The 25,699-nt window shown below is 51.2% G+C and overlaps 1 protein-coding gene across 3 annotated transcripts; it reads right to left on the bottom strand.

Moving 5' to 3' along the window:
- Positions 1–294: 294 nt before the first annotated feature.
- On the bottom strand, positions 295–24,810 carry MKI67 (marker of proliferation Ki-67). 3 transcript variants are annotated; one of them, XM_059661722.1, is made up of 16 exons: positions 24,615–24,810; positions 23,995–24,173; positions 21,863–21,941; positions 21,659–21,774; positions 18,670–18,736; positions 16,928–16,973; positions 15,493–16,491; positions 14,044–14,219; positions 12,742–13,060; positions 12,531–12,652; positions 12,258–12,429; positions 10,746–10,901; positions 9,295–9,864; positions 4,280–8,931; positions 3,048–3,476; positions 295–1,695 (listed from the first exon to the last, which is right to left on the bottom strand). In XM_059661722.1, the coding sequence occupies exons 2-16, from the start codon at positions 24,084–24,086 to the stop codon at positions 1,630–1,632; spliced, it is 8,061 nt and encodes a 2,686-aa protein (XP_059517705.1). In that variant the 5' UTR covers positions 24,087–24,173; positions 24,615–24,810; the 3' UTR covers positions 295–1,629. The 3 variants fall into 3 exon arrangements, with proteins under 3 accessions (XP_059517705.1, XP_059517704.1, XP_059517703.1); XM_059661721.1 differs by having other exon boundaries at positions 4,280–9,864; positions 12,258–12,426; positions 24,615–24,809; XM_059661720.1 differs by having other exon boundaries at positions 4,280–9,864; positions 24,615–24,808.
- Positions 24,811–25,699: the final 889 nt, after the last annotated feature.

Here is a 25,699-nt window from a genome sequence, read left to right as displayed (position 1 = left end):
CGTGCCCTTGACCGGAATTGAACCCGGGACCCTTCAGTCCGCAGGCCCACGCTCTGTCCACTGAGCCACACCAGCTAGGGCTCTCCTTTCTGCTGCACGATGCCACTCCTCTTCCCAGGCCAGCTCACCTGTCACCAGCCCTGACAGGTGAGCTGCCCAACCTGTCATCCCTCAACCCCCTCCCCCTGCCTTCCCCAACCTTCCCTCCCTTAGGGCCTTAGACAACCCTGACCTCCGCCCACCACTGCATGGTGGCAGCGCCAAAAGCACAACAGATGGAGACAGACGCCTCAGTTGATTAACAAAGGTTTATTTTTATGTGAACATGGCTCCACGCCAGAAACAGAGGACAGGAGGGCACAGACAGGCACGGCCCTTACACTCACACTCGGGGACAGCCACCTCGTCTTCCATCCTCTCCTCAGCCCGGCAAGGCGGGTGAATGGGGAGGCGACTGGACGGGAGATGTGCTATTTTCTGACCAGGGGACACACAGGTGACAGGACACAGTGGAACATAAAAACAGAGATGCCAGCAGTTAGATGCATGTCTAGGCCTGAAACGGAAGGAAGTCTGGACTTGACCTGCAACTGGGAAGTACAGCCTCCACTGGGAGGTATGCCTTCCATTGGGGGGTACGGCCTCGCAGTGAGAGCGCGGACCCTCGGGGAAGGACCCTGGTGCCTGCTGCCGTCAGAAATGGCCTTGCGTTAAGACGGCTCGTGTTGCTGCCTGTCCCCGGTGGGTGCAGAGCACCCTAGGCCGACAGGTGCAGCCAGAAAAAGCACAGGTGGGCCCAGGGCCAGCAGCAGCTCAGAAAACGTTAACCTGTTCTGCTGATGTGAGCACCTCAGGTCTGCTCGGCTCCGTCGTTCTATCTGGGAGCCTGACACAGGGAGCTAAGACGGTGTCAGCCTGAGAACCGAGCCCCTGGCCAATGGGAGGGTGGATGGGTCCTTCTCAGATGAGCGCAGTCCTAGTTTAGGCAAATACCACGTGAAAAAGGCACGCCACCAATAGGCCCCGAGATGTCTGTCAGACTCCTGTGCCCTGAAGATGGGGTCACAGGCCATCCCCCGGGTCACGTTGATTCCCTGAGTGACTGGAGTCCCAGAGGAGCCTGCCCTGTGCAGACACCCAACCCCAGGGCACCGACACAGGCCTCTGCACCGTGAAGACACATCTAGAAGCACCAGGAGTCTTCCCTCACCCCTTCCTATCGCTTCCCGAGGGCCCTGCCTTTGGGGTCCTGACGGGGACACAGACAAACACAGAAGCATTTACAATGCAAGTGCTCGAGCCCGGGGCGGGGCTGACCGGGAGAGGTCGACTTCAGGGCTGCATTGGCAAAGTTGAAGGGTACAGCTTGGCTCAAACTCCCCTCCCACCCCCCACCCGCCTTAAGTTGTTATTTCTGGGGACCCAGGAGTCCCCCTTCATAACTCCACGCGGGGTTTTTGAATAGACTATTGAGCATCAGAAATTTTTTAAAAGCTTTCCTCCCTTAAGCACCTGGATAGCATTATTTACAGAATCCACGTTTAAATTCACAGCAAACGTTGTTCTAGAACTTACCACTAAACTACATTCCTATCCCCTCCCCCCCCCCCCCCCCCCCCAACGTCTGAGCTAAACATCGTCACGGCCCCAGCGGCTTCGGGTCCTTATTTTCTTGCCGCCCGCGTCGTCGTTCTCCTGTTTGGGAAGAAATGCAGCTCCGGTCACTTAAAGCGAGGACTTCTGTACCCCCTCCGCCCGGTGAGCCCCCAACCCTCCCTGGGGCGACCCTTCCCAGAAGGGATTTGGAGGTCGGAGATGAGTTTTAGAATCCGGGGTTGGGGGCAAAATGCAGGTTTACAGTAGTGAGTACGGGAAACAAGGCGTACGCTTGTGTTATTAGTAATTATTGTATTTGCCACCAAACCACCGTGAACCAGCTCCGTCTGTGTCTTTGCTGACGTCAGCTGCTCTGCGCCCGTTCCCTCGTGACTCTAAGGGGCAGGGGCATTCGGTGCCATCCTGGACGTGGGTGGACCCGTGTCGGGGCCTGGCAGCGGGTGCTGGACCCGACAGCCGCTGGTCAAGCAGGAAGTTCCCGCGGACACCGGTCTCTAACTGCGTCCCCCTCACAGCAAGGGGACCTTTCAGCCTGTTCTTTGAACCCAGCAAAATGGAGGGCTCCCCAGAGGAATGCTGAGTGGGTGCCATCCTGCTTCGTGGGCTTAATCCCGTGCAGACAGCTCTCGGGCTGTGAGTCTGAAGGCTGTGGGCACTCACCATCCATTAACTTAGATGGCACCTGACTCGGGAGGGTGACAGGACACAGCCCTTCCTACTGACCCGGACTCCTAAGAGTAGAGGTGCCTTGGGACACCCCCGACGTGGAGTCACTCTAGCTTTCCAAAGGAACCCCATGGGGACCCGACAGGGCCACCTCTGGGCCTTGGTGAGTCCCTGAACTCGGGAGCCTGGAGACCTGTGCTGTCAGTACCAGGGGTGCAGTGAGCAGCGGGAAGCACTAGCCGGACGAGGTCCCTGCTGCTGACCCACGACTTCGTAATGTGAATTCGCCGTTGACACGGGAATTCCCAGGACAGACAGCACTGGCCACAGCGACAGCGACAAAACTCATGCTTTACACCCGCGCTTCTGGGCTGTAGAACCCGGAGCCTGTCCGCGCATGCAGCGTGTTTGTTTGCTTTTGCAACAGGAGCATTCTATGCTCGTTAAAAAGCGAAACAGTGCCCTGGCCGGCATGGCTCATGCTTAGATCATCAGGCTGCTCACAGAAGGGTTGTGGGTTCGAGTCCAGGTAAGGGCACGTACCTGGGTTGCAGGTTCTATCCTCCTCCTGGCTGGGGCACGTGCTGGAGGTAACCAATCGATGCTGTTTCTCTCTCATCGATGTTTCTCTCTCTCTCCCCTCCCCACCCTTTCCACTCTCTTTGAAAATCAATGGAAAAAACATCGAGTGAGGATTAAAAAAAAAAACTATTAAAAAAAATAAAGTAAAAAACGTTTAAAAGGTGAAGCAGTTAACGACTTGCCTGCTGTGACTTTTCCGCAGGCCGCTTGGCGCTCCGCGTCACTCTCGGTTTGGGCTGACTCTCCGAAGTGTCCCCGGTGGGAGGGACTGTCACCTTCCGTGCCCTCACGTGTGTGGAGCCCGCACGTTGGGGTCCTCTCTCTTCCTGAGTCTTCCCGTGGGTTTCCACGCTTGTCTCCCCGGCCGCGCTGGGCGAGGGCGCCTTCCCCCGTCTCCCGGGTCTCAGGCGCGTTCTCCTCTCACGGCCCGTGTCCCCCGAAGCAGAGCTCCTGGCTCCATCCTCTGGGGTTTGACCCTCGGCCTCCGGGGAGGCCGTCACGGGCTTCTTCCCACTCCTCTTTGTTTTCACCTTGTCCGCCGTTAGGAGACTCTCAGGTGTCTGCTCAGCAATGCTGGCTTTATTTGGGAGTCTGGAACGCAGCGACATTTCCTAAAAAACGGAAAAGACATCCACAAAATGCCAAGAATAAGTGATGCACATCCGAACACCCAACATGGAGGAAAACCCAAACTGAACTCAGAGGGAAACTCATCTGAACGTCTTACACGGGTTAATCTTCTAAAACGCCAGTAATCTAAGATAACTACTTTTTCCTTTGGAGAAATCACCACCTCTACTGATAAACCATAATAAGGAGTTTGGTATAAACCTCAGTCACAGTGTCATATATGTGAGGTCTGGTTACAGGCATCACAGGGCACTACAGGAGCACGCCCCTAACACGGGCAGTGAATGAACGCCTCCAGCTTCAAGGACGGCTAAGGCAGAACCGGGAAACCTGCTGCCGGAAGTCCCCAATCTTCTCTCCCCAAGGAGTGGCCGCTCTACTGAAAACCTTGACAGTTGACAGTTACATTCTGCTGAGGACAGCCCTCCCGGACAGGGTTCTAACTGGTTAGGTACCGCACTCCTGGCTGTGGGGTCTGAACAGGCCGAGCTGTTCCCTTCTCTCTACATCTTTGAGGATGAACACAGCTCATTCAGTCCCTGAGAAAAATCTTGTCAAAATCTGCAGTGATAACTTTAGCTGTATTTCTCCCAAATTAGCCTAGTCTCTCTAGAGCTGCCCAAAGGATTTTCCGCTGGGCCCGCAGGTACTCAGCACTCATGGCAGACCCTTCCGGAAGGAGCACCCACATAAACTCAGGTTCCTTCCGATCTACCAATTATGGGGAAACGGAGAACGTCCCCCCCAGAGCACCAACCAGTCCCTATGCAGCAGCCATCCTCACCTTGCCTGGGGAGGTCGCCCCCGGTGCTCTTCGGCCCCTATTCTTAGTTTTCATGTCCTCGCTGGGCATGTCTTCCGTGCTTTCTGCCAAAGCTCCCCGCCTCTTCTTCACGCCCAGGGGTTCAGGCAGCTCACACCTCTCTTGGGGAGCTGCCCGCTGTCTCTTCGGTGGCGGCTTCTCCTCTACAGGGTCCTGTGCTCGTGTGCTAGTGCGCAGCCTCCTCAATCTGGTGGGACTTCCATCTTCACGCTTCCTCTTGGGGGGCAGGGAAACGCTGCTCCCCCTTTGGGATTTTACAGGGTCTCTGCTGCCCACCTGGTCTTCCACGGGCTTTACGTCCAGGGCCCCGAGGACTCTTCTGGGCTTTGCAGGTTTGCTTTGGCCGGGTGCTTGCGTTGGAGTTCTAACGCTCTCAGCTCCTATGCCCAGTTCTTCACCCTGAATTGAGCTTTGCAAGGGTTGTTGGCAGCAGGCTGGGCCTTCTGGGAGCTGGGCCTTTCCCTTCCGTGATCTTAGCTGGCGTTTGCTGCCCTCGGTGTTTTCTGCAGCACCCAGTTTCTGCCTTGGAGATTCCTTGAATACCTTGATGTCTACTGGTTCTCCGTGGGACTGCGTGGTTTTCCCTGACGTCCTGGGAGCTGAGAGCTCTTCCTCTACGTCCACCTTCCCGGGAGGCGCCTTGACCTGCCTCTTCCTGCGCGCTGGCATGACTGCTTCTGGCTGTGGAGATTTGGAGGGCATTTCAGTGGTCTTGACAACAGTCTCTGGTTTGTCTTTGAGGCCAGCCAGGTCTTCTAGGGGCTGGGGCTTTTCCTTACGTGCCCTTGGCCTCCTCTTGCTTCCAGTTACATTTTCTGCAGGGTCTGCTTTCTCTTCTGGAATTTCCCTCAACAATTTGATATCTTTATCAGGAACCTCTGGTGCTCTGTGGGACCTCGTGGTTTTCGCTGACTTCCGTGTGGGCTTCCTGGGAGCTGAGAGCTCCTCCTCCATGTCCACCTTCCCGGGAGGGGCCTTGACCTGCCTCTTCCTGCGTGCTGGCATGACTGCTTTCGGCTGTGGAGATCTGGAGGGCATTTCAGTGGTTTTGACAACAGTCTCTGGTTCTTCTGTGTGACTTGGTATTTGGAAGGGCTCTTTCAGGCTGGCCAGGTCTTCTAGGGGTTGGGCCTTTTCCTTACGTGTTCTCAGCCTCCTCTTGCTTCCAGTTACATTTTCTGCAGGGTCTGCTTTCTCTTCTGGAATTTCCTTCAACAATTTGATATCTTTATCAGGAACCTCTGGTGCTCTGTGGGACCTCGTGGTTTTTGCTGACGTCCGTGTGGGCTTCCTGGGAGCTGAGAGCTCTTCCTCCATGTCCACCTTCCCGGGAGGGGCCTTGACCTGCCTCTTCCTGCGCACTGGCATGACTGCTTCTGGCTGTGGAGATTTGGAGGACAATTCAGTGGTTTTGACAACAGTCTCTGGTTCGTCTTTGAGGCCAGCCAGGTCTTCTAGGGGCTGGGCCTTTTCCTTACGTGTTCTCGGCCTCCTCTTGCTTTCAGTTACATTTTCTGCAGGGTTCGATTTCTCTTCTGGAATTTCCATAAACACTTTGGTATCTTTATCAGCAACCTCTGGTGCTCTGTGGGACCTTGTGGTTTTCCCCAGTGTGCGTGTGGGCCTTCTGAGTCCCGAGACCTCATCTTCTACAACCACTTTGCCTTGAGGTGCTTTGACACGTCTGTTTCTACCTGTTAGCATGATGACTGGTTCTGGGTTTTGAGATTTGCAAGGTATTTTGGTGGTTTTGTCATCAGTCAATGATTCCATGATGTGATCTGGTGTTTGGAAGAGCTCCTTGAAGCCAACAAAGTCTTCAATGGGTTGGACCCTCCTCTTGGGTGTTCTTGACCTCCTCCTGCTTCCAGTTACATTTTCTGCTGAGTCAGGTTTCTGTTCTGGAGTTTCCTTAAATGCTGTGATACCTTTATCATCACCTTCTGGCTCTCTGTGCGAGTGTGTGGTTTCCCCTGGTGTTGGCTTCCTGAGAGCTGAGAGCTCTTCCTCCACATCCATTTTCCCCAGAGGTGTCCTGAGTCGTCTTGTCATGCTGATGGAAGTGATGACTGGTTCTGGTTGTGGAGATTTACAGGGTGTTTTGGTTTTGTCATCAGTCACTGTTTCTGTGATGTGAATTGGTGTTTGGAAGAGCTCTTTGAAGCCAGCCAGGTCTTCTATGGGTTGGACCTTCCTCCTGGGTGTTCTTGACCTCCTCCTGCTTCCAGTTACATTTTCTGCTGAGTCAGGTTTCTGTTTTGGAGTTTCCTTAAATGCTGTGATACCTTTATCATCACCTTCTGGCTCTCTGTGTGAGTGTGTGGTTTCCCCTGGTCTCGGTGTTGGCTTCCTGAGTGATGACAGCTCTTCCTCCACGTCCACTTTCCCCAGAGGTGTCCTGAAACATCTCTTTGTGCTGATTGGTGTGCTGACTGGCTCTGATTTTGGAGATTTGCAGGGTGTTTTAGCGATTTTGTCATCAGTCACTATTTCTGCGATGTGAATTGGTGTTTGGAAGAGCTCTTTGAAGCCAACCAAGTCTTCCATGGGTTGAACCTTCCTCTTGGGTGTTTTTGACCGCCTCCTGCTTCCAGTTACATTTTCTGCGGAGTCCAGTTCCTGCTTTGGAGTTTCCTTAAATAACTCAGTGCTTTTACCATCACCTTCTGGCTCTTTGTGCGAATGTGTGGCTTCTTCAGGTCTCGGTGTTGGCTTCCTGAGTGCTGAGAGCGCTTCCTGCAAATCCACTTTCCCCAGAGGTGTCCTGAGACACCTCTTTGAGCTGGTTGGTGTGATGACTGGTTCTGGTTTTGGAGATTTGCGGGGTGTTTTAGTTATTTTATCATCAGTCACTGTTTCTGTGATGTGAATTGGTGTTTGGAAGAGCTCTTTAAAGCCAATCAGGTCTTCTATGGGTTGGACCTTCCTCCGGGGTGTTCTTGACCTCCTCCTGCTTCCAGTTACATTTTCTGCTGAGTCAGGTTTCTGTTCTGGAGTTTCCTTAAATGCTGTGATACCTTTATCATCACCTTCTGGCTCTCTGTGCGAGTGTGTGGTTTCCCCTGGTGTTGGCTTCCTGAGAGCTGAGAGCTCTTCCTCCACATCCATTTTCCCCAGAGGTGTCCTGAGTCGTCTTGTCATGCTGATGGAAGTGATGACTGGTTCTGGTTGTGGAGATTTACAGGGTGTTTTGGTTTTGTCATCAGTCACTGTTTCTGTGATGTGAATTGGTGTTTGGAAGAGCTCTTTGAAGCCAGCCAGGTCTTCTATGGGTTGGACCTTCCTCCTGGGTGTTCTTGACCTCCTCCTGCTTCCAGTTACATTTTCTGCTGAGTCAGGTTTCTGTTTTGGAGTTTCCTTAAATGCTGTGATACCTTTATCATCACCTTCTGGCTCTCTGTGCGAGTGTGTGGTTTCCCTTGGTCTTGGTGTTGGCTTCCTGAGTGATGAGAGCTCTTCCTCCATGTCCACTTTCCCCAGAGGTGTCCTGAAACGTCTCTTTGTGGTGGTTGGTGTGCTGACTGGCTCTGATTTTGGAGATTTGCAGGGTGTTTTAGTGATTTTGTCATCAGTCACTATTTCTGCGATGTGAACTGGTGTTTGGAAGAGCTCTTTGAAGCCAACCAAGTCTTCCATGGGTTGAACCTTCCTCTTGGGTGTTTTTGACCGCCTCCTGCTTCCAGTTACATTTTCTGTGGAGTCCAGTTCCTGCTTTGGAGTTTCCTTAAATAACTCAGTGCTTTTACCATCACCTTCTGGCTCTTTGTGCGAATGTGTGGCTTCCCCTGGTCTCGGTGTTGGCTTCCTGAGTGCTGAGAGCGCTTCCTGCAAATCCACTTTCCCCAGAGGTGTCCTGAGACACCTCTTTGAGCTGGTTGGTGTGATGACTGGTTTTGATTTTGGAGATTTGCAAGGTGTTTTAGTTATTTTATCATCAGTCACTGTTTCTGTGATGTGAATTGGTGTTTGGAAGAGCTCTTTGAAGCCAGTCAGGTCTTCTATGGGTTGGACCTTCCTCTTGGGTGTTCTTGACCTCCTCCTGCTCCCAATCACATTTTCAGCTGAGTCCAGTTTCTGTTCTGGAGTTTCCTTAAATGCTGTGATACCTTTATCATCACCTTCTGGCACTCTGTGCAACTGTGTGGTTTCCCCTGGTGTTGGCTTCCTGAGTGATGAGAACTCTTCCTCCACGTCCCCTTTCCCCAGAGGTGTCCTGGAACGTCTCTTTGTGCTGGTTGGTGTGCTGATTGGTTCTGATTTTGGAGATCTGCAGGGTATTTTGGTGGTTTTGTCATCAGTCAATGATTCCATCATATGATCTGGTGTTTGGAAGAGCTCTTTGAAGCCAACCAAGTCTTCTATGGGTTGAACCTTCCTCTTGGGTGTTCTTGACCTTCTGCTCCCAATTATATTTTCTGCAGAGTCCAGTTTCTGCTTTGGAGTTTCTTTAAATGCTTTGATACCTTTATCATCACCTTCTGGCTCTCTGTGCGAGTGTGTGGTTTCCCCTGGTGTTGGCTTCCTGAGTGATGAGAGCTCTTCCTCCACGTCCACTTTCCCCAGAGGTGTCCTGAAACGTCTCTTTGTGCTGGTTGGTGTGCTGACTGGTTCTGGTTTTGGAGATCTGTAGGGTGTTTTGGTGGTTTTGTCATCAGTCACTGTTTCTGCGATGTGAATTGGTGTTTGGAAGAGCTCTTTGAAGCCCGCCAGGTCTTCCATGGGTTGAACCTTCCTCTTGGGTGTTCTTGACCTCCTCCTGCTTCTGGCTACATTTTCTGATGAATCCAGTTTCTGTTCTGGAGCTTCCTTAAATTCTTTCATGCTTTTGTCACCACCTACTGGTTCCTTTTGCGTATCGGTCGTGTCCCCTGAGGTTTGTGTGGGCTTCCTGAGGTCTGAGAGATCTGCGTTCACTCTCTGGGGAGGAGTCTTGATACGTGTGTTCACCTTGGTGGGTGTGCCGACTGGTGGTGGAGATTGGCAGTGCATCAGTATGGTTCTGGCTTCTGTACCCACTGGTTCCTCAGCATGACTGGGGTTTTGGAGGAAACGGTGGATGCCCGCCAGGTCTTCCTTGGATTCTGTCTCTTGCAATCTCTGGATGGGGGTCAGGCCTGCTCTTGGTGTACATTTCAGCTCTGATGATCTTCTTGATCTCCTCACAGTGATCAGTTTTTCAGAATTTTCTTTAGGTTCAATATTTTTCTTACATGTTTCAAAGGATCTTTCCCTTTCCTTCATCTCTCCCTCTGGTAGTTGTGCTTGTACTGATGATTTTCTCAGACATCTTCCCAAGATGTTCTGAACAGTGTCGACTTCTTTGTCATCCTTTTCACATTCCGCACTTGTCAACTGTATATTTCTGAGCTCCACGGACCTCCTGGATTTGTTTGTACTGGATGCCGCCTTCGGAGGCTCTTTCTCAGATCGAGGGGTTTTCATATTTCCATTTACTGTAACATACTGTTGTGTTAAGGCTGGGCTTGAAGACTGTTTATCCCATGGCTCTTCTGGTGCATTCTGAGCCCTGAGGTACACATTTTCTCCTATAAGGAAAAAAAAAAGCACAATAAATATATTCTCTTCATTGTGTTGCAACCAATTTGGTATTTTACCCTCAGGAAATATTGTGTATGAGGCAATAATTCACCCTCCTCTCCACCTTACTAACAATATGAATCTGCTTGTGTGGTTATAAATCTGTCTGACATATGAACCATGCACGTTTAAGAATAATGGTATTTGGTGGTATACAGTGGGTTCATGCATAGGTGGTGGTTAGAATCCACAGGGATTAGATCAGGAAAAAATTCCCAAAGCAGGGTCTCCTAAAGGTTGCCCCGCCATATCTCAGTGACCTGTTTTCTTCAAACATGAGAAACAGCTGTTTCCTTTTTGAACCACCAATGCAATAATATGGCTGAAACGTCCACTTAGTGTCCACGTCACACTGGAAACATCTACTTTTCACCTACGGAAGCCTGTTCAGTGTAGCAAGGAGCTCACTCTAAAACACAACGTGGTACAAAACGAGAGCAAGACAGACTCATGCCTCCCATCTCACGCCCACACTTGGACAATGTGCAATTATTGTGAGTTTGAGTAATTTACATATAAGTGTGGTGAGAGAGATTACACTTTTCTGCTTAGCGCCCTCTTTACTTATAATAAAGAAGGCAAACATGTTCACAGGTAGTTTGATTATTAAAGGCATATTCCTTTCCACTCAAGTCACTGAATGCCAGTGCGGGTTCAACCGCGGATAGGGTTTCCCCTAAAGCAATAGAACAGAGAAGCTGGAAACGGTATCTTATCTTGAGTACCTGTTGTAGAGAAATAATACAATATCTGCTACAAACAACACTCCCATCTACAGTTCTATGGAAGACATCAAAAGAGTTAGGAAAAAAAAAAAAAGTAAACCAACCAAACTTTTCTGGGGTGCAGAGCAGAGCTTTTTCTTCTGAATTAAGTGCTTGAAACTTTTTCCCAAGCAAGTCCTCTGAACTTGAAAAAGTGGTGGGACCTATGTTCATTGTTTGTGGCTTCTCTTTTGCTGGGGTCTTGAACATTTCAGTTAACCCTGTTATATGGAAATAGTGGAAAAAACAAGGAACAGATCACTCTTCTGTATGCAAACAACCATGTCAGTCCCCACACACAACCGAAGAATCACACCCTAGAATCCCTGGGAGAGAGGGTCTCAGGGGAGAAGGAGATACATTAATAATAATAAAATCATTTTGTTAAAAGAGGGTGATAGGACGGAAAAATCTCATAGGTGCTCCCTCTTCTTTGCCTTTCCCCTTGGAAAGAAAAGCAAGCAAAGGAAGCTGTCTGTCTCCCGACGTTGTGCCCAGTTGAGCACTGGCCGGAGGATGGCGGGCGCCCTCACTGCCTGCCCTCCAGGCACCCAAACATCTAGTGACCGTGTGCTGCCTTCAAAATGCCCGAGGTTATGCAGCTCTGAATACTAATCATGTACAAGTGAAACATTCCCCAACTTTACAAATGACATAGGGCTGCCCATTTTAGTATTATCAGGTAATAACATCCCCATTTTTTCAGAGGACAGCTCTTCTATGTTACAACCTGCCCTGAAATAAATAAAAGAGCCCACCTAACAGGCTAAAGCCTCGTCTCCCTCCACAAGTATCCAAAGTGGGAACCACTGGTCCAACTTGGAGGCATGAAACCCTAACCCTGGGTCTGGCCATGGTTCAAATCTGCTACCGTCATCAGGATTCTTCTAATGAGAAAGGCGACATTGGCTCAACGTTATTCACGCTTAAAGAAAACTTCTTCAGTCCTTTGATTTGTGAAACAGTTAAGTGACATGAAAAAAAGGAACTCTTGAAGCAAAACATTGCTCACACCAGTTGCTCCAATTCTGGGAAATTGCTTCGTATAAGTGCAGGGAAGGGGCAATTATAAGAGCAAGAGGGTCTCCTTCCCGAGAGCAGCTTCCAGCTTTATTTACACCTGTGCTGCTCTCTGAGGTAAAGGTGTGCATCTGCCTTGCATGCCTGCCTCACGCAGGACACATGATCCCCAAGGTGCCAGGGCCCGTCCCTGTTCCCAGATGCAGCTTTCTCATCCTGGACCATCCTAACCCCAAGAAGTTGACTGGATCTTTTGGACATCCATCCACATCCTCCCAGAGCTAAGGGCTGTGGTTAAAAGAGACACGCCTAGCCCTAACCGGTTTGGCTCAGTGGATAGAGAGTCGGCCTGCGGACTGAAAGGTCCCAGGTTCGATTCTGGTCAAGGGCATGTGCCTTGGTTGTGGGCACATACCCAGTAGGAGGTGTGCAGGAGGCAGCTGATCAATGTTTCTCTCTCATCGATGTTTCTAACTCTCTATCCCTCTCCCTTCCTCTCTGTAAAAAAATCAATAAAATATATTAAAAAAATAAAAGAGCCACGCCTATGATTTTACCTGAAAGGTCTTCATTGAAGTCGATTTTTTTGTTGATCACGAAGTTGTTCAGCATTCTGTAGGGCCGAGCTGGCACGGTGACCTTTTCGATGTGAGCTTTCCCTATCACGATGGTGCAGGGAGAGGCGGCGTGGCCTGTACTGAACTCGTTGTGAACACTGCCCAGAGGCTTCTGGAAGAAAGGCAAGAGAGCACGAAACGTTAAAGCACAGCCGCTCGGAAGGTAACTCCGGAGAGCATGATGGGTAGCGGCCATGCACCGGGGACACAGACCTTTGGGGTGTTCATTCTTCTCTGCCTTTTGCTCGGCGGTCTTGGAGGACCATGTCTCATGACGACTTTAGTTTGCGTTTGTTTGGCACAAAGTTTCACTACGTCTGCCCACGATCTCGCCACTGTCGAAAAGAAAAGGAGGTGAAACTTCCCAGCGCTGGCAGCAGTGAGGAAATTCACCCCGAAACATACGCGTTCCCACAACACTAACCCATCAAATTGGCTTCCGAGGCTCCGCTCCGCCGCCGGGATTGAATCGTCTGCAGGATGCCATGTTGGCTGCGGTCCACGGAGGCCCTCCTGGCAGGCCCGCTGCTGCTCCGCCTCCCTCCCCTCTGAGGAGCATCTGTTTGATGTGGAGATTTGCTGCCACTCGAGGCAGGCGACTTAAGGGACCGCCGGCGACCATCATTTGCAAGTGGAGACGTTTTCGGAGGACTGTGCACCGGGGAGCTCGTAAACATGTTTTGCGCGGTCACTTCCAAACGGATTTCTGAAGATCCTCCCTTTTCTGATGGCGGAGGCTGTTCCTGGCGAGATGGAAACGCTCCCAAGTTAGCTTCCTACAAACGCGGCACCTCTGTAACCGCTGTGATGACTCACCCGAGTAAGAACTGACACTGTTTCAAAGCACAAGAACCCCCACAAACCAGAAACAAGCACGTCTGGTGGTCATAGGAAAGTCTTCGTACTGCTCCCCAATTCTTGAATAATTTTAATAAAACTGGATTGGAACAGACACACCCCAAGAATTTTTGCTGTTTAAATCTTGAAGCACCAAAACATTTCACTCACTGTCAAGAGCAAGGTGGGGGTGAGAGTCTGTCCCCCACCATTTAAGGAAAAAGAAAGAGAAAAAAAGCAGCAGACAAGTCTTCCCTGGGGTATTTCAGGAGGAAAGATGGAGGGAACCGCCCGAGGAGAGACCAGGGCTGTGCCCTAAATCCCAGCGAAGGCACCTGTGGGTGTGCGGCCACCTGAGACTGCTCTTCGGGAGCCAGTGTAAAACGGGAAGAGGCCACACACCCCTCGTGTGCCTCTGTGTATGAACAGCAATGAAAGCCCAGCCTCCCTGAGCTGATTGCAGCTCTAAGCAGCTGATGGTGAGAATCGCAGTGTGTTGCCACCCAAGCGTTCCCTTTCGCCTTACACTCCTGGAGAACAAGCAGCCGCCCTGTGCTCATGTGTCCTCATGTCCCCGGACTCTTCTCATTGGAGTTGTCACTGTGACCCAGAGTGGCCCTCCGGCCCTGGAGACGGCCGGCAGGAGGCTGTGCAGGACGACCCGCGGGCTCTCACCTGTGCGTGGCCCCCTCCCAGCCGCGGGGAGAAACCAAGTGTTCGTTTGCAACACCCGGGTGAATGAGCTCGTTTAGACGTTTTATTGTTACTTCATATCAGAAAGGAGAAGGTTTAATTGTAACTCTACTCGTGGGAGCAGCTAGGAGAGAGAAGGTACCCGGACGGATGTGAGCCATCAGACAGGAGGGCGAAAGCCAGCTAGGGAACGTACCTTGATGATTTTCTTCAGGACGGGCGGAGTGTGGGTGACCAGAGAGCGTCTTGTCATCGGCGTTTCTCCTCTTTTGAGAGGTGTATTAGGAGGTAAGTTTTCATCAAATAATTCAGGTCTCAGATGACCCCCGAAGGAGACCCGCCTTCTTTTGAAGGGCTTCCCCTCAGTCTTATCTAAAGGAATGAATGCAAACGGGAAGGGAATGAAAAACCATCCTGGTACTTATGACTTGTTTCCGATTGACCTTAAAGACAAACCAGTGACTCCTGGTGCCGAAATACCTTCGTTCTCTGGTGACGCCAGGGAAGCTAAAGGTGCTTCAAGAGCCAACGACAGATCGGGGCCAAACCATCAAAACGCCTGGCCCAACTCGACAGCACAGAGATGTTCTTTAAAACGCTGAAAACTCCTGCCTGGACACAGCTTCCTAAGGGGATCGGCCTGACGCAGGGGCGCTCACCGTGGAGCCAGGGCTGATGGAGATGGATGCTTTAGCAGTGACGCGAGAAAACTTTCCCCAAAGACACATCCTGGGGCCTCACCTGGACATGCACGGTGAGTAGAACGAGCTGGCAAAGTTCTGCCGGTGACTCTCACAGGCAATTCACAGGACCCCCCCCGCGCCCCCCCCCCCCCCACACATCTTTACAAACCAGCAATCAACACCGTGAGCTTGGAGGTCTCGTTTTACAGACCTGCACGGCTCTGCACTACGCACCCTGCAGAAGCACAGCCTGCGCGGTCAGGGCCCCATCAGACACCTGGAGACCCTGCAGAGGGCAGGCTGCCCAGGAGCCACGGGGGCCACAGAGGCCCTGCCTCCGCCACTCACTGGGGGCATTAGGCTGTCAGCTTCCTCACTTGCAGAACAGAGAGAACTGCCCGTTATCTCCACCACCTGGCCTGCGGACGCTCCTGCTGGGCGCTCCTGCTGCAGGCACGGAGGGTCAAAGTGTGGATGTCGGGAAAGCTCCCCAAACAGCGCCCGGCACAGCAGCTCGTGGGGACAAATACCTGAGGGCCACCCTATAATAACAGCTTCCCAAGGGATCGCCGCTGACTTGGATCAAGCCCATAGGACACAGATGCTTGTGCCTCAGAATGGAGCTGCCTGGGCAAAACGATGCTGCCCATTCTCCTTTCTAGGTTGTGGCTGGAATAGAACCAAGCATGTTCGGAGCAGCCTTCCGCCCCTGCTATGTGGGTCCTTCTCTAACAGCCCGCACCTCCCGTCCCTCCCTGTCCCCTTAGCCAGGTCTTCAGGACAAAGCTCTCGGCGTGGACAAGGGACACGGAGGCCTGGCTGTCCCCTTAGTCCCCTGGCTCCTCGGCCACAGAGCAAAGTGTTATTTTAGAAAGGCGGTGTCACGAATTCATATCTAGACACAGGTCACAGGTGCGTGTGAACGTTCGGGGGAAAATGAATTTAAAGTGAAATAAACTTACTAAGGGAATCGCCAACGTTGCTGACATCCAGCGCACCGAGGCCCGGTGACCCGGGGGTGCCCTGCTGCCTGGGCGTGCCCAGGGCCCTGCCTGGAACCTTCCGCTCCGCGGAGACCAGCAGCGGGGAGAGCAGGGTCTGCTTTGGAATGTCTGTTCCTGTGGTGAGAATGCCGGCACCGGGAGACAGGCTCCTTCTCCTTTTTCTGGAAAAGACTTTTTCTGCTGTGTTCCCAAGGTCGCCAGCGCCTTCTCCTTTGGCGGGCGTTTGCTGTCTGGCGGAGAGCCTCCGGGGAGCAGACGCCGCACTGCCGGCCCCGAGGTCTTCGCTTTGCTGCAGACCCACAGGTTCACCCCCAGGGGTGACACTCAGGTCTCCGCTCCGGCGTCTCCGGGAGGAATTGGGCTGTGGACATTGGACTGGGGTCTTGGCTTTGGTCATCTCTGTGGGGGGGATGCTGGGACTCGCCGTGAGCTCGAGAGTCTGACCCGGCCCCTCACCCGCTCTCTCTGCCTCCGTCTGGCTGCTCCGACCAGATCTCCGCCTGGACTTGGGCGAGACCCGTGGTTGAGTCGCGCTCTGTGAACCGCCAGCGCTTTCAGCTTCTGATGCACGAGGACCCCGTGCTCCCGATTTCCTACGATTCTGTAGAACAGTCTCCGATTTCACATCTAACTCTTCCTTCATAGACTCATAGAGCTTCTGAAAGGGAGACTCATTCGCTCCGTCCTTCTCCAGACCCTGTCCCCCATTCCAGCTCCGGGGGGTCACACGGGAACCTGCTCCGAATCCCCCAGCAGGGGGCCCGGCTGTGTTTCCGTGGTTATCTCCAGGGGGCTCTGAGGAACCAACATCTGCTGTGCCTTTGGTAGTGGGACCTTCTGAGCCGCGTGAGGGGGTGCGGGTCGCCCCGACATGCTCCCTGCGCTCCGGGGGCCCTCCTGAACCACCCTCTTCAGTGACTTGTGAGCGGGCAGCACTGGGATCTTGAACTTTCCCATCTTGACAGCGAGACATGAAATAAGAAACAAGTTCCAGATGTTCTCAATGGTTACGTGTGCAGTATTCAAATTTTACAACTGTTTCAAACTACCTTATCATCTAGCTCTTCACTTAGCCTACACGTTACTGAGTGTCCCAAAATGGTAAGAACAGTATTCCGATACTAATATTATGATCTGATCCAAATAAGTAAATCACATTAGTCTCCTGTAGCTAATCTGAGATAAAATGCTATTATTCTACTCAATTCAGCAGACAGCTGAGCAAGACAATTTATTTACGTGTGGATTCTCCAATAAGCCCCCACATGACTGGAGAAGAAAGTTAACTCGGGGTCTGCCTGAGCCTGGACATGTGTGACACTGGTGTCCCCTCCTTGTCATTATGCTCAGATAACTGGCCTTGCAGATCTGGAATGAATGAAAAACTACTTACCGGGGTTGGAAGAGAAGCTAGACCTTGAGACCCGAATCGGAGATGCCTGTGAATTGGTAAAGAATGAACAGCCATTTAGTGCTTTTTCTGAAACCGACAGCCAAGTTCATGAAAATATCCTATCGATGAGCATCTTTGCCTAACTGTTCTTATATGACTTTGGGAAACTGAGAAATGAGCTGGAGACTCGCAGGTGCTACTGCTCAGAATACAAGTATTTCTTAGCTGATTTAAAAGGTATAGCGATGGGGTGCGTGTGAGTTGTTATAACTTCCTCAGACTTCTTTTCCTTCATCATCTGAAGGAAGTTAAACTTAAACATCACCGACACTCAGTACCTGTGAACCTACCAAAGGCACAGAATAGTAATTCTGACTTTATGTCCAGTTTCACCAGAAATCGGCACAGGACCTGTGGGCTCCACTCTGCGTGTGTGCTCTTGGCTGGCAGACACCTAGGGTGTGTCTGAGCCCAGAAGTTAAGGCAGAAACCACAGGGCACCCGAAGCACTGCCCACTCGGGGCACAGGACCAGCCCCAGCACACCCACCTGGACCCCGGACAGTGCTGCCAGAGAATGTTCTAGAGGCCGAGGAGCAACCACAGAATGACATGTATTTAAGATATAAAGTCCAGTATTGTTTCCAAGAAGGAGAAAAATATATCATCTGAATAATTAAGAGGGAGGGGATATCACAAAATATATCCAAAGGCAAATAATTTAACTTACTTCTTTAATCGATTTCCAATTTCTTGATATCTAACATGTTGCTTCTCAAACTTCCCATGGGAAGGGCCAGTTTCTAACTTCCAACCTGAACTTGATCAAGACACTTATCCTATATAATAAAACCCTAATATGCAAATCGACCAAATGGTAGAACAACTAGCGGAAAGACCAGTTGCTATGATGTGCACTGACCACCAGGGGGCAAGATGCTCAATGGAGGAGCTGCCCCCCGGTGGTCAGTGTGCTCCCACGGGGGAACGCTGCTCAGCCAGGAGCCGGGCTCATGGCTGGTGAGCACAGTGGTGGTGGCAGGAGCCTCTCTCGCTTCCATAGCAGTGCTAAGGAGCAGCAAGCTGAGCAGTAAGGAGCAGTGAGCAGGCAGGTGGTAAGGAGCTAGGGGTCCTGGACTGTGAGAGGGATGTCTGCCCACAGGAAGCGGGCCTAAGCTTCCTGCCGCCTAAGCTGGCAGGCGGACATCCCCTGAGGGGTCCCAGACTGTAAGAGGGCACAGGCTGGGCTGAGGGCTCCCCCCAAGTGCACGAATTTCATGCACTGGGTCTCTAGTGACTACATAAAAATGAAGTAAAATTTGCCCTGCCCGGGTAGCTCACTTGGTTGGAGCCTCGTCCCATAAGCCAAAAGATTGCAGGTTCGATTCCCGCTCAGGACACATACCTAGGTTGTGGGTTTGCTCCCTGGTTATTTCCTACTTGGGGCTCGTATGGTAGGCAATCGATTGATGTTTCTCTCTCATATTGATGTTTCTCTCTCTTCCCCTACCTCTCATTAAAAAAAATAAAAAATAAAAAATCAATGAAAACATCCTTAGATGAGGATTGAAAAAAAAGTAATCTAAGTTCACCGTGTTTTAATACCTTGGTTACACTCTCCTATTCTAACTGGTAAGTCACCCTCCCTTGTGAGACACTGTTCATCAGTGCGCGCATAAATGATTTCCTGTCTTCATGCAAAAGAATCAGAGCCCAAAATTTGATACCATCCCACCCCGTCACCTGTTCACGTCTTTGTCCTGGAAATTCAGGTGACTTGCTTCCGTTCTGATGACTGTCACTTTCATACCTGAAGTGCATAGAATGACAGACACATATTCAGATTACTGACCTGTAGCCTGAGTATCTGATTAATATCCAAGGAATAAGGTGCAAACTTCAAGATGCTACCCTATTCCTGGAAATAAATTTAGAGTTGAGTGCCTTGACTTTCTTTCGGAACACCAGAGTCCGAGGTTGGGCACCCGGACTAATTTCTGAACACTGACCAGCCTGTATGATTCACGCTCCCTGAGTACCTGCTATGTGCGGACCTACTGCAGTGGGAAGAGAATCGGTGTCCGCTAGTTTACGTTCAAGGAAATCAACCGATGGCTTGGGAGTCTAACCAGGAAGCCAGGGGCGGCCGATGCCTGAACCTCTGTGACGTCACTTCCTGCAGAGACTAGAGCTATGTGCTACTTTGAAAGCACTCTGATCTCAGTCAGCCCCCACTTATTCCACCTGTGTCTGAACAGAGGCGGGCACGTTGCATGATGAGAGATATCAGCAAGACGCATCGTTGCCCTCACAAAACCGCGGGCTCTGCATCACAGAACAGCCGCGTAAAAGGCAGACAGAACCTGGGTACCTGGTGAAAGGGCCTGATTCAAACTTAGATGCCACCTGAGTGCCATCGGGAGCAGCGAGGATTCTGGGATGGTTTCTCAGGGAGCAGAGCTCTGGATCCAGTCCTCTTCCTAAGACCCGTTTCCAACTCACCGTTGGAGGTAGTCAGTCATCTCAAGTAATGTGAACTGGAACAGCAGCTCCTTTTGGGGAAATAGTTCTGGCCTCGGTTTCACATCAAATACTTCCTACCTAGAGCTCTCTAGCCAATAAACATACCCTTTAAAAATGAAGCAAATTTACAACAAGCACAGTAAAAGAAATGACCGGATGCCAGGAGGCACAATACACAGTACTAGTATTTAACAAAGGCCATAGTGAAGGCAGAGCTCCGCTCAGCAAAATGGGTGAGAAATGATCCAACTACACATCTCTTCAAGAGACACAACTTAGATTCAAAGACACAAAGAGGATGCCAGTAAAAGGGTGGGAAAGGTATACCTGCAAACAGCAACCAGAAGAGGGCTGGAGAGGCTACGCCAACTCAGAAAAAACAGACAAACATTGTTCTCAGAGACCAAGCAAAACCACAACAAGACTGATGATAACAAACGTGCCCCTAACAGCTGGTTCCAAGAGACAACCTCAACCTTAAGGATTGTCAAAAGTTCAAAGTATGTGATTAAAAAAAAGTAGTGTGCAATCCTAATCAGAAGCACTACTACAGGCACAGAACATGTCAAGATGACACATGATAGAGCCTCACCCACCGGATCATTCTAAACTTAAACACATGGAGAGCAGAGCCACCAAGCATAGAAAGGAAACTGACAAGAGCCGAAAAACAAAATGCCCTCGATGTGTGATTTTCACTCACTGGTTGCAGTAGCTAAGAATTGGGGGGTGGGGGGGAACTACTGTGATTCTAGAATTTGAACCTAATGGGCACAATAGACAGAACACTGCACCCAACAGCTGAAGAACACACCTTCTTCTCAAACACAGAGTAGTAAAAAGTTAACACTATGGAATCACAAAGCAAACCCCCACACATTTCAAACATGAAGTTACTCACACGTCAATCCAGAGTGAATAGATTGTGTAGGTAACTGTATATATAGGGTGTCCCAAAATTCACGCAAGATTTGCAATTCAATTCATTTCAAAGAAATACTCATGCACTGAATGCCACCACCATAAGGGAAGAAATCAGTTACAAATATGTCCATCATTATTATAAATTGATGGAGTTTAATAGACAGACAAAGGCACAGTGGTTAGGGATGCAGGCTTACGCAGTAAAACTCCAGACTTTCGTGCGATCAGAAAGCGAGGTCAGAGACATAAGCAGAGATTAGAAGTTGCGTAAGAGAAGCTTCAGACATCTTCTGAGTATGCTGTAGGTGGTGGATTAGTTTGCTCGGGCTTCTGTAACAAGACACCACACACTGGGTGGCTTCAACAATTTCTTGTCTCACTGTTCTGGAGGCTCGTAGTCCAAGGTGAAGGTGTTGGCAGGGTTGGTTTCCTCTGGGGCTGGCTTCTCGCCTTGCTATGGTTTCCCTTTGCCACCTGTACACACAGTTGTCCCCCTGAGCACCTGCTCCCCTGGTTCTCTCTGTGTGTCCTCATCTCCTCTGCTTTAAGGGCACCAGTCAGATCGGATTAGGGCCTGTTTAATGGCTGCATTTTACCTTAATCACCTCTGTAAAAGCCCTTAAGCCAGCCGTGGGCAAACTACGGCCCAGCGGGCTGGATCCAGCCTGTTTGAAATGAATAAAACTAAAAAAAAAAAAAAAAAAAAAAAAAGACCGTACCCTTTTATGTAATGATGTTTACTTTGAATTTATATTAGTTCACACAAACACTCCATCCATGCTTTTGTTCCGGCCCTCCGGTCCAGTTTAAGAACCCATTGTGGCCCTGGAGTCAGAAAGTTTGCCCACCCCTGCCTTAAGCCCTGCCTCACGTTCTGAGGTCCTAGGGGTGAGGACTTCGACACATACACTTGGGGGAGGGGGAGGCATTCAGCCCATAACAGGTGATGTCCACAGGGCTGTTCACGCCTGACTTGTTTTGTACCTTCCTCTATGAATACCTTTTAGTTTAAAATAATAAACTGAAAAACGTTTGCAGAGTCTCAACACTTCCAATAAAGTGAAACTCCCGTAGGACCAGGTCACCCCTCCCGGGCAGCACGATGGGTTCTCAAATCCTTGAACGGGATTACGGCGGCCGCACATGTCCCTGTGATTTCAGATCGGGAATCAGCGTGGAGAAAGTCCGTCTCAAACGCCTGGACATTCACCCACCCTGAGGAGAACGGCAGAAGGCCTGCAAGGCTGGCTCCTGGAGCGCCAGGAGGCCCCCTATGGCCACTGACCTGAAGGAGCGGTCAATGACCGTGATCACGTCCCCGTGCCGGAGTTGCACGGGCCCGTCGATAGCAGATCCATTCACCTGTGTTGGGTTTGTGGCGCTAAAATTAAACAAGACTGCCTGAAAGTAGAAAAAGGGGGAAATGTGTAAAGCCTAGGTAACAAGTGAAGGGAAGACTTTTAAAAATAGACCCCCAAGCCCCGCTAACCTTCTGGTCACTGACTTCAATCTTGCAGTGCTGTTTGGACACGACAGGAAGCTGGATACGAATGTCACACTCAATGCCCCTTGATTGAAAAGAATGAAGACTTTTTTAGGTTGTTGCATTTTGAAAATTACATCAGTGTTTCAAAATAAAACGGCATCTGACTCTATGTTTGATCTATAAATGTAATGACATAAAGAACTAATAAACTGGGTAAACATCAATGCTCTCTAGATTTTGCCAATAATTTTTACAAGTATTGTATAAGCAACTATTTTAAATCTTTAACACTTAGAGTACTTAAAGATAATTACACTAGAAAACATCTATAATAATAAAAGGGTAATATGCTAATTAGACAGGATGTTCTTCCTTCCAGAGAGAGCCAGTGGGGTAGCAGAGCCTGCCCCCACCCACAGCTGAGGCAGAGGTGGGTGGGTGGGCGGGGGGGGGGGGGGGTGATCAAGGCCCTTGCACAAATTTTGTACATCGGGCCTCTAGTTACAATATAAAGTTGATTTGCCTTTTACTAAGATATCTATGCTTATAGGACCCAACTAAAGGAATATTTTACATCAGTTTGGAGCAGGGGTCCTCAAACTTTTAAAACTGGGGGCCAGTTCATTGTCCCTCAGACTGTTGGAGGGCCGGACTATAGTTTAAAAAAAAAACTATGAACAAATTCCTATGCACACTGCACATATCTTATTTTGAAGTAAAAAAACAAAACGGGAACAAATACAATATTTGTATTTGCATGTGGCCTGCGGGCCGTAGTTTGAGGACCCCTGGTTTGGAGAGTGAAAATTACTTTTAATCCTCTGCTTTTTTTTTTCCAACAAAAAGGCTTATGTTCACTTGTAATGTCATGTATAGTTCGTTTAATCATCACCAGAAGTGCTGTATTTTATGCCAGCACCTCTCTGTGCCTGTTTCTTTATAGACAAAAACAGGGTTACATTAGCACCTATATCATGGTGTTCTTCAGAGGATAAAATGAGTTATGCATGTCATCATTTGCCTGGCACATAGTAAATGCTACTACTTGTGAGCTTGTTACTGTTGTTTTAAAACTATAGTCCATTTACTGACAGACGCACAAGTCTATCACTAAAAGTACTAACCTGAAAGCAACAACAAAAAAACAACAACTCACATTCTCTAGATTTGACTTGTCTTTTCACAAAAAGCTAGCTCCAGCAGAGGGAGACTTCCCAAACCCGCAGAAACCCATCTGAGGCCCTCGGTGAGGTCCGCTGGGGATCCCCGCTACCATCTAGTAACTAGAGTTTGAACAACTCTAGACTCTAATCTCTGTTCTCAACCTGAACCTCTGGAGTCTAAGATCTCTCTTCCCACCCATGTCCCACGACCAAACACTTACGAATGAGTTTCTAAATGACAAAATCGTGCATAAAAATGTTCATCGATGCTGTATAATAACCACAGTTACTGCCATTCAACACCAACATGTTTTTAAACATTTTTTTTCTTTAGAAAAGCTCTGAAAAGTGAACAGCTACTTTAAGTGAAAGAAGATGATTTGTTCTTTAGGTGAGAGTGTTCCAGGAAGAGAGACTGTCTCATTAGCACTGGGAGGTCGTTTGGCGGGAGACTGCCAGCTGGGACCACCGTACGAGTGCTTCTTAACCTCACGCTGCGGACCTTTCCGGCCACATAATGCTTCCTGGTGGGGACCATCTGGTACGGGCTGGGCGGGTGGCAGCACCCCGACCTCTGCTCACGGATGCATGCACCGCCCACAGGGTGACACAGGAAGGGAAGCTCTCACAACACTAGCCCCACAGGAGCCTCCTTCCTGCCTTTGCTGGGCAGCGTCCCCAGGGTTTTCAGAGGAACACGGCTGTCTTCTACAGAAGGGAGTCAGGGTACTGCAACCATCTACACTTTCCTCCATTTAAACATGTGCATCAAATCAATTTCAACACGTATGTTCGCCTGAAGCACCAGTTAACACACAAACATTGTCTTGAAATTCTCTTTGGTGATAAACCGCTCCCCGGAGTTGACAGTACAGGGAAGTGCCCAGCCAGGGTGACAGCGGAGGGGCCGAGGCCCGGCCTGTTCACTTGGAATTGGGGCCTTCAGGTCTCTCACGCGTGCGCAGGGCTCACCTCCCGAACAAGCAGGTGCTCAGGCTCAGTGGGAAGTGGGGGCCGTCCAGCCCGCTCCTCTTGATGGTCACGAGGCGACCTGTCGGGCCCATTTTCTAAGGAGAATTGGCGACCGATCCTTATGGGAAGGTCAGGCGGAAGCAAACCTAGCGAGCAGCTCTTCCCCGCAGGACCACGCACTGGATCAAACAACAGAAACAGAAAACGCGGGTTGCGGGGAGGGCGCGCTACTCTCAGAGCAAAGAGCCAAGCAGCCGCTTGTAAGTCAGCGATGGGGTTCCCTGCGCAATGCACCGGTCGCCCTGGCCCCGGCCCCATCTGACAGCTGGGGAGCCCCGCCAGGCCCTAGGCTGCCCCCCGGGCGCCCTCCTGCAAGCATCGCCCCCAAAGACCCGCGGCCAGGACGCCGCCCGCCAGGGTCCCGTCCCCCGGGAGTTCCCTCCAAGACCCCTGCGGCCGCGCTCCCGGGGCGGTCCCCGCCCAGCCCCGAGGGGTCACCGCGCTGGGCCCGCGCCCCTGGCACAGCCCCGAGGGGTCACCGCGGCTCCAGCCCCGCCTCTCGCACTGCCCAGAGGGGAGTCCGCGGCTCCGGCCCCCGCCCCCGCGGCGCCCAGACTCACCGACGAATCGCTGCACCGCCACCCGTGCGTCCACTGCTCGTCGGGGCGCAATCCAAGTCCGCGCGGTGAGGAGCCCGCCCCGCGTCCACTCGCACCCACCGCCCACCGCCCGCCCCGCGCTACAGGGTCCGGGCCTCAGCCCCAGGCGCGCGCCCACCTCCGCCGCAGCCCGCTCCCCCCGCCGGCGCCCTCCCCGGTGCCCGGTGCCCGCCCAGCCGCGTCCACGAGCTGCGCGGCGTCGGCGACGCAGGCGCGGAAAGCCTCCCGCCCCGTCCCCCGATTCAAACCAAAACAGCGATTCAAATTTGGCGCAAAGCGCTGCGATTGGACGCGGCGGGGCGGCATCCAACCAATGGGGAGGGGCGAGGGTCCGGGGCGGGGCTAGAGAGGCGGGCGGGCGGGATCCGCTGGAGGGGCGGGGGGAGCGGAGGCGAGGGAGGAGTGAGAGCCGGGCGGGCGGGCTCCGTGGAAGAAGCGGGCTCTGGGCGCTCCTCCGGGGCCGCAGGGGACGCGCGGGAGCCCCGCTTGCAGCCCCGTCTTTAAGGACCAAATGCAGTTGTACAGTGAACACTTGTACGCAATATGCTGTTCATTGCTGGAAGGTTAAACATTCTTTAAGTTTCTGTATGTCCCCAAAGATAACCAATTATTATCAGCAGTTTCCCGGTTATACATGTGCTGTTTTCTTCCCAAAACACACTGAACAGGTCACGTGGTTCTGCATTTGTGTTCTCTCTTAATAAACCCGGAGGCTGCATTTGTAATGAACACATCCTTCCCTTTTATTTATTTATTTATTTATTTTTTAAGGCAGCAGAGTATTGGGCTTTGGAAGCCACCCTTTGCCTAACCACTACTACTGCTATCCTTGCAGGTTACGATCGTTTCCTCCTAGAAAAAATTCTCCAATGCAAAACCTTGTGGGTGGCAATAGTGGGTGAGTGCCAACTAACCAAGGGTTTCTCCGTGGAGCCAGTTGCCAGGCGGGGGAGGGGGACTTCCGTGGGTCCGCGTGTGGTTAAGAGAACGGGTCCAAAACCTGCCCGCCCCTCCTGTCGCCTCCCTCCCCTTGCCTGCACCCCTTG

This window comes from Myotis daubentonii, chromosome 13, assembly GCF_963259705.1.
Source record: "Myotis daubentonii chromosome 13, mMyoDau2.1, whole genome shotgun sequence".
NCBI classification, from domain to species: Eukaryota; Metazoa; Chordata; class Mammalia; order Chiroptera; family Vespertilionidae; genus Myotis; species Myotis daubentonii.
The sequence above is the reverse complement of the archived record's forward strand: the minus strand, read 5'-3'. Positions and strand labels throughout refer to the sequence as shown.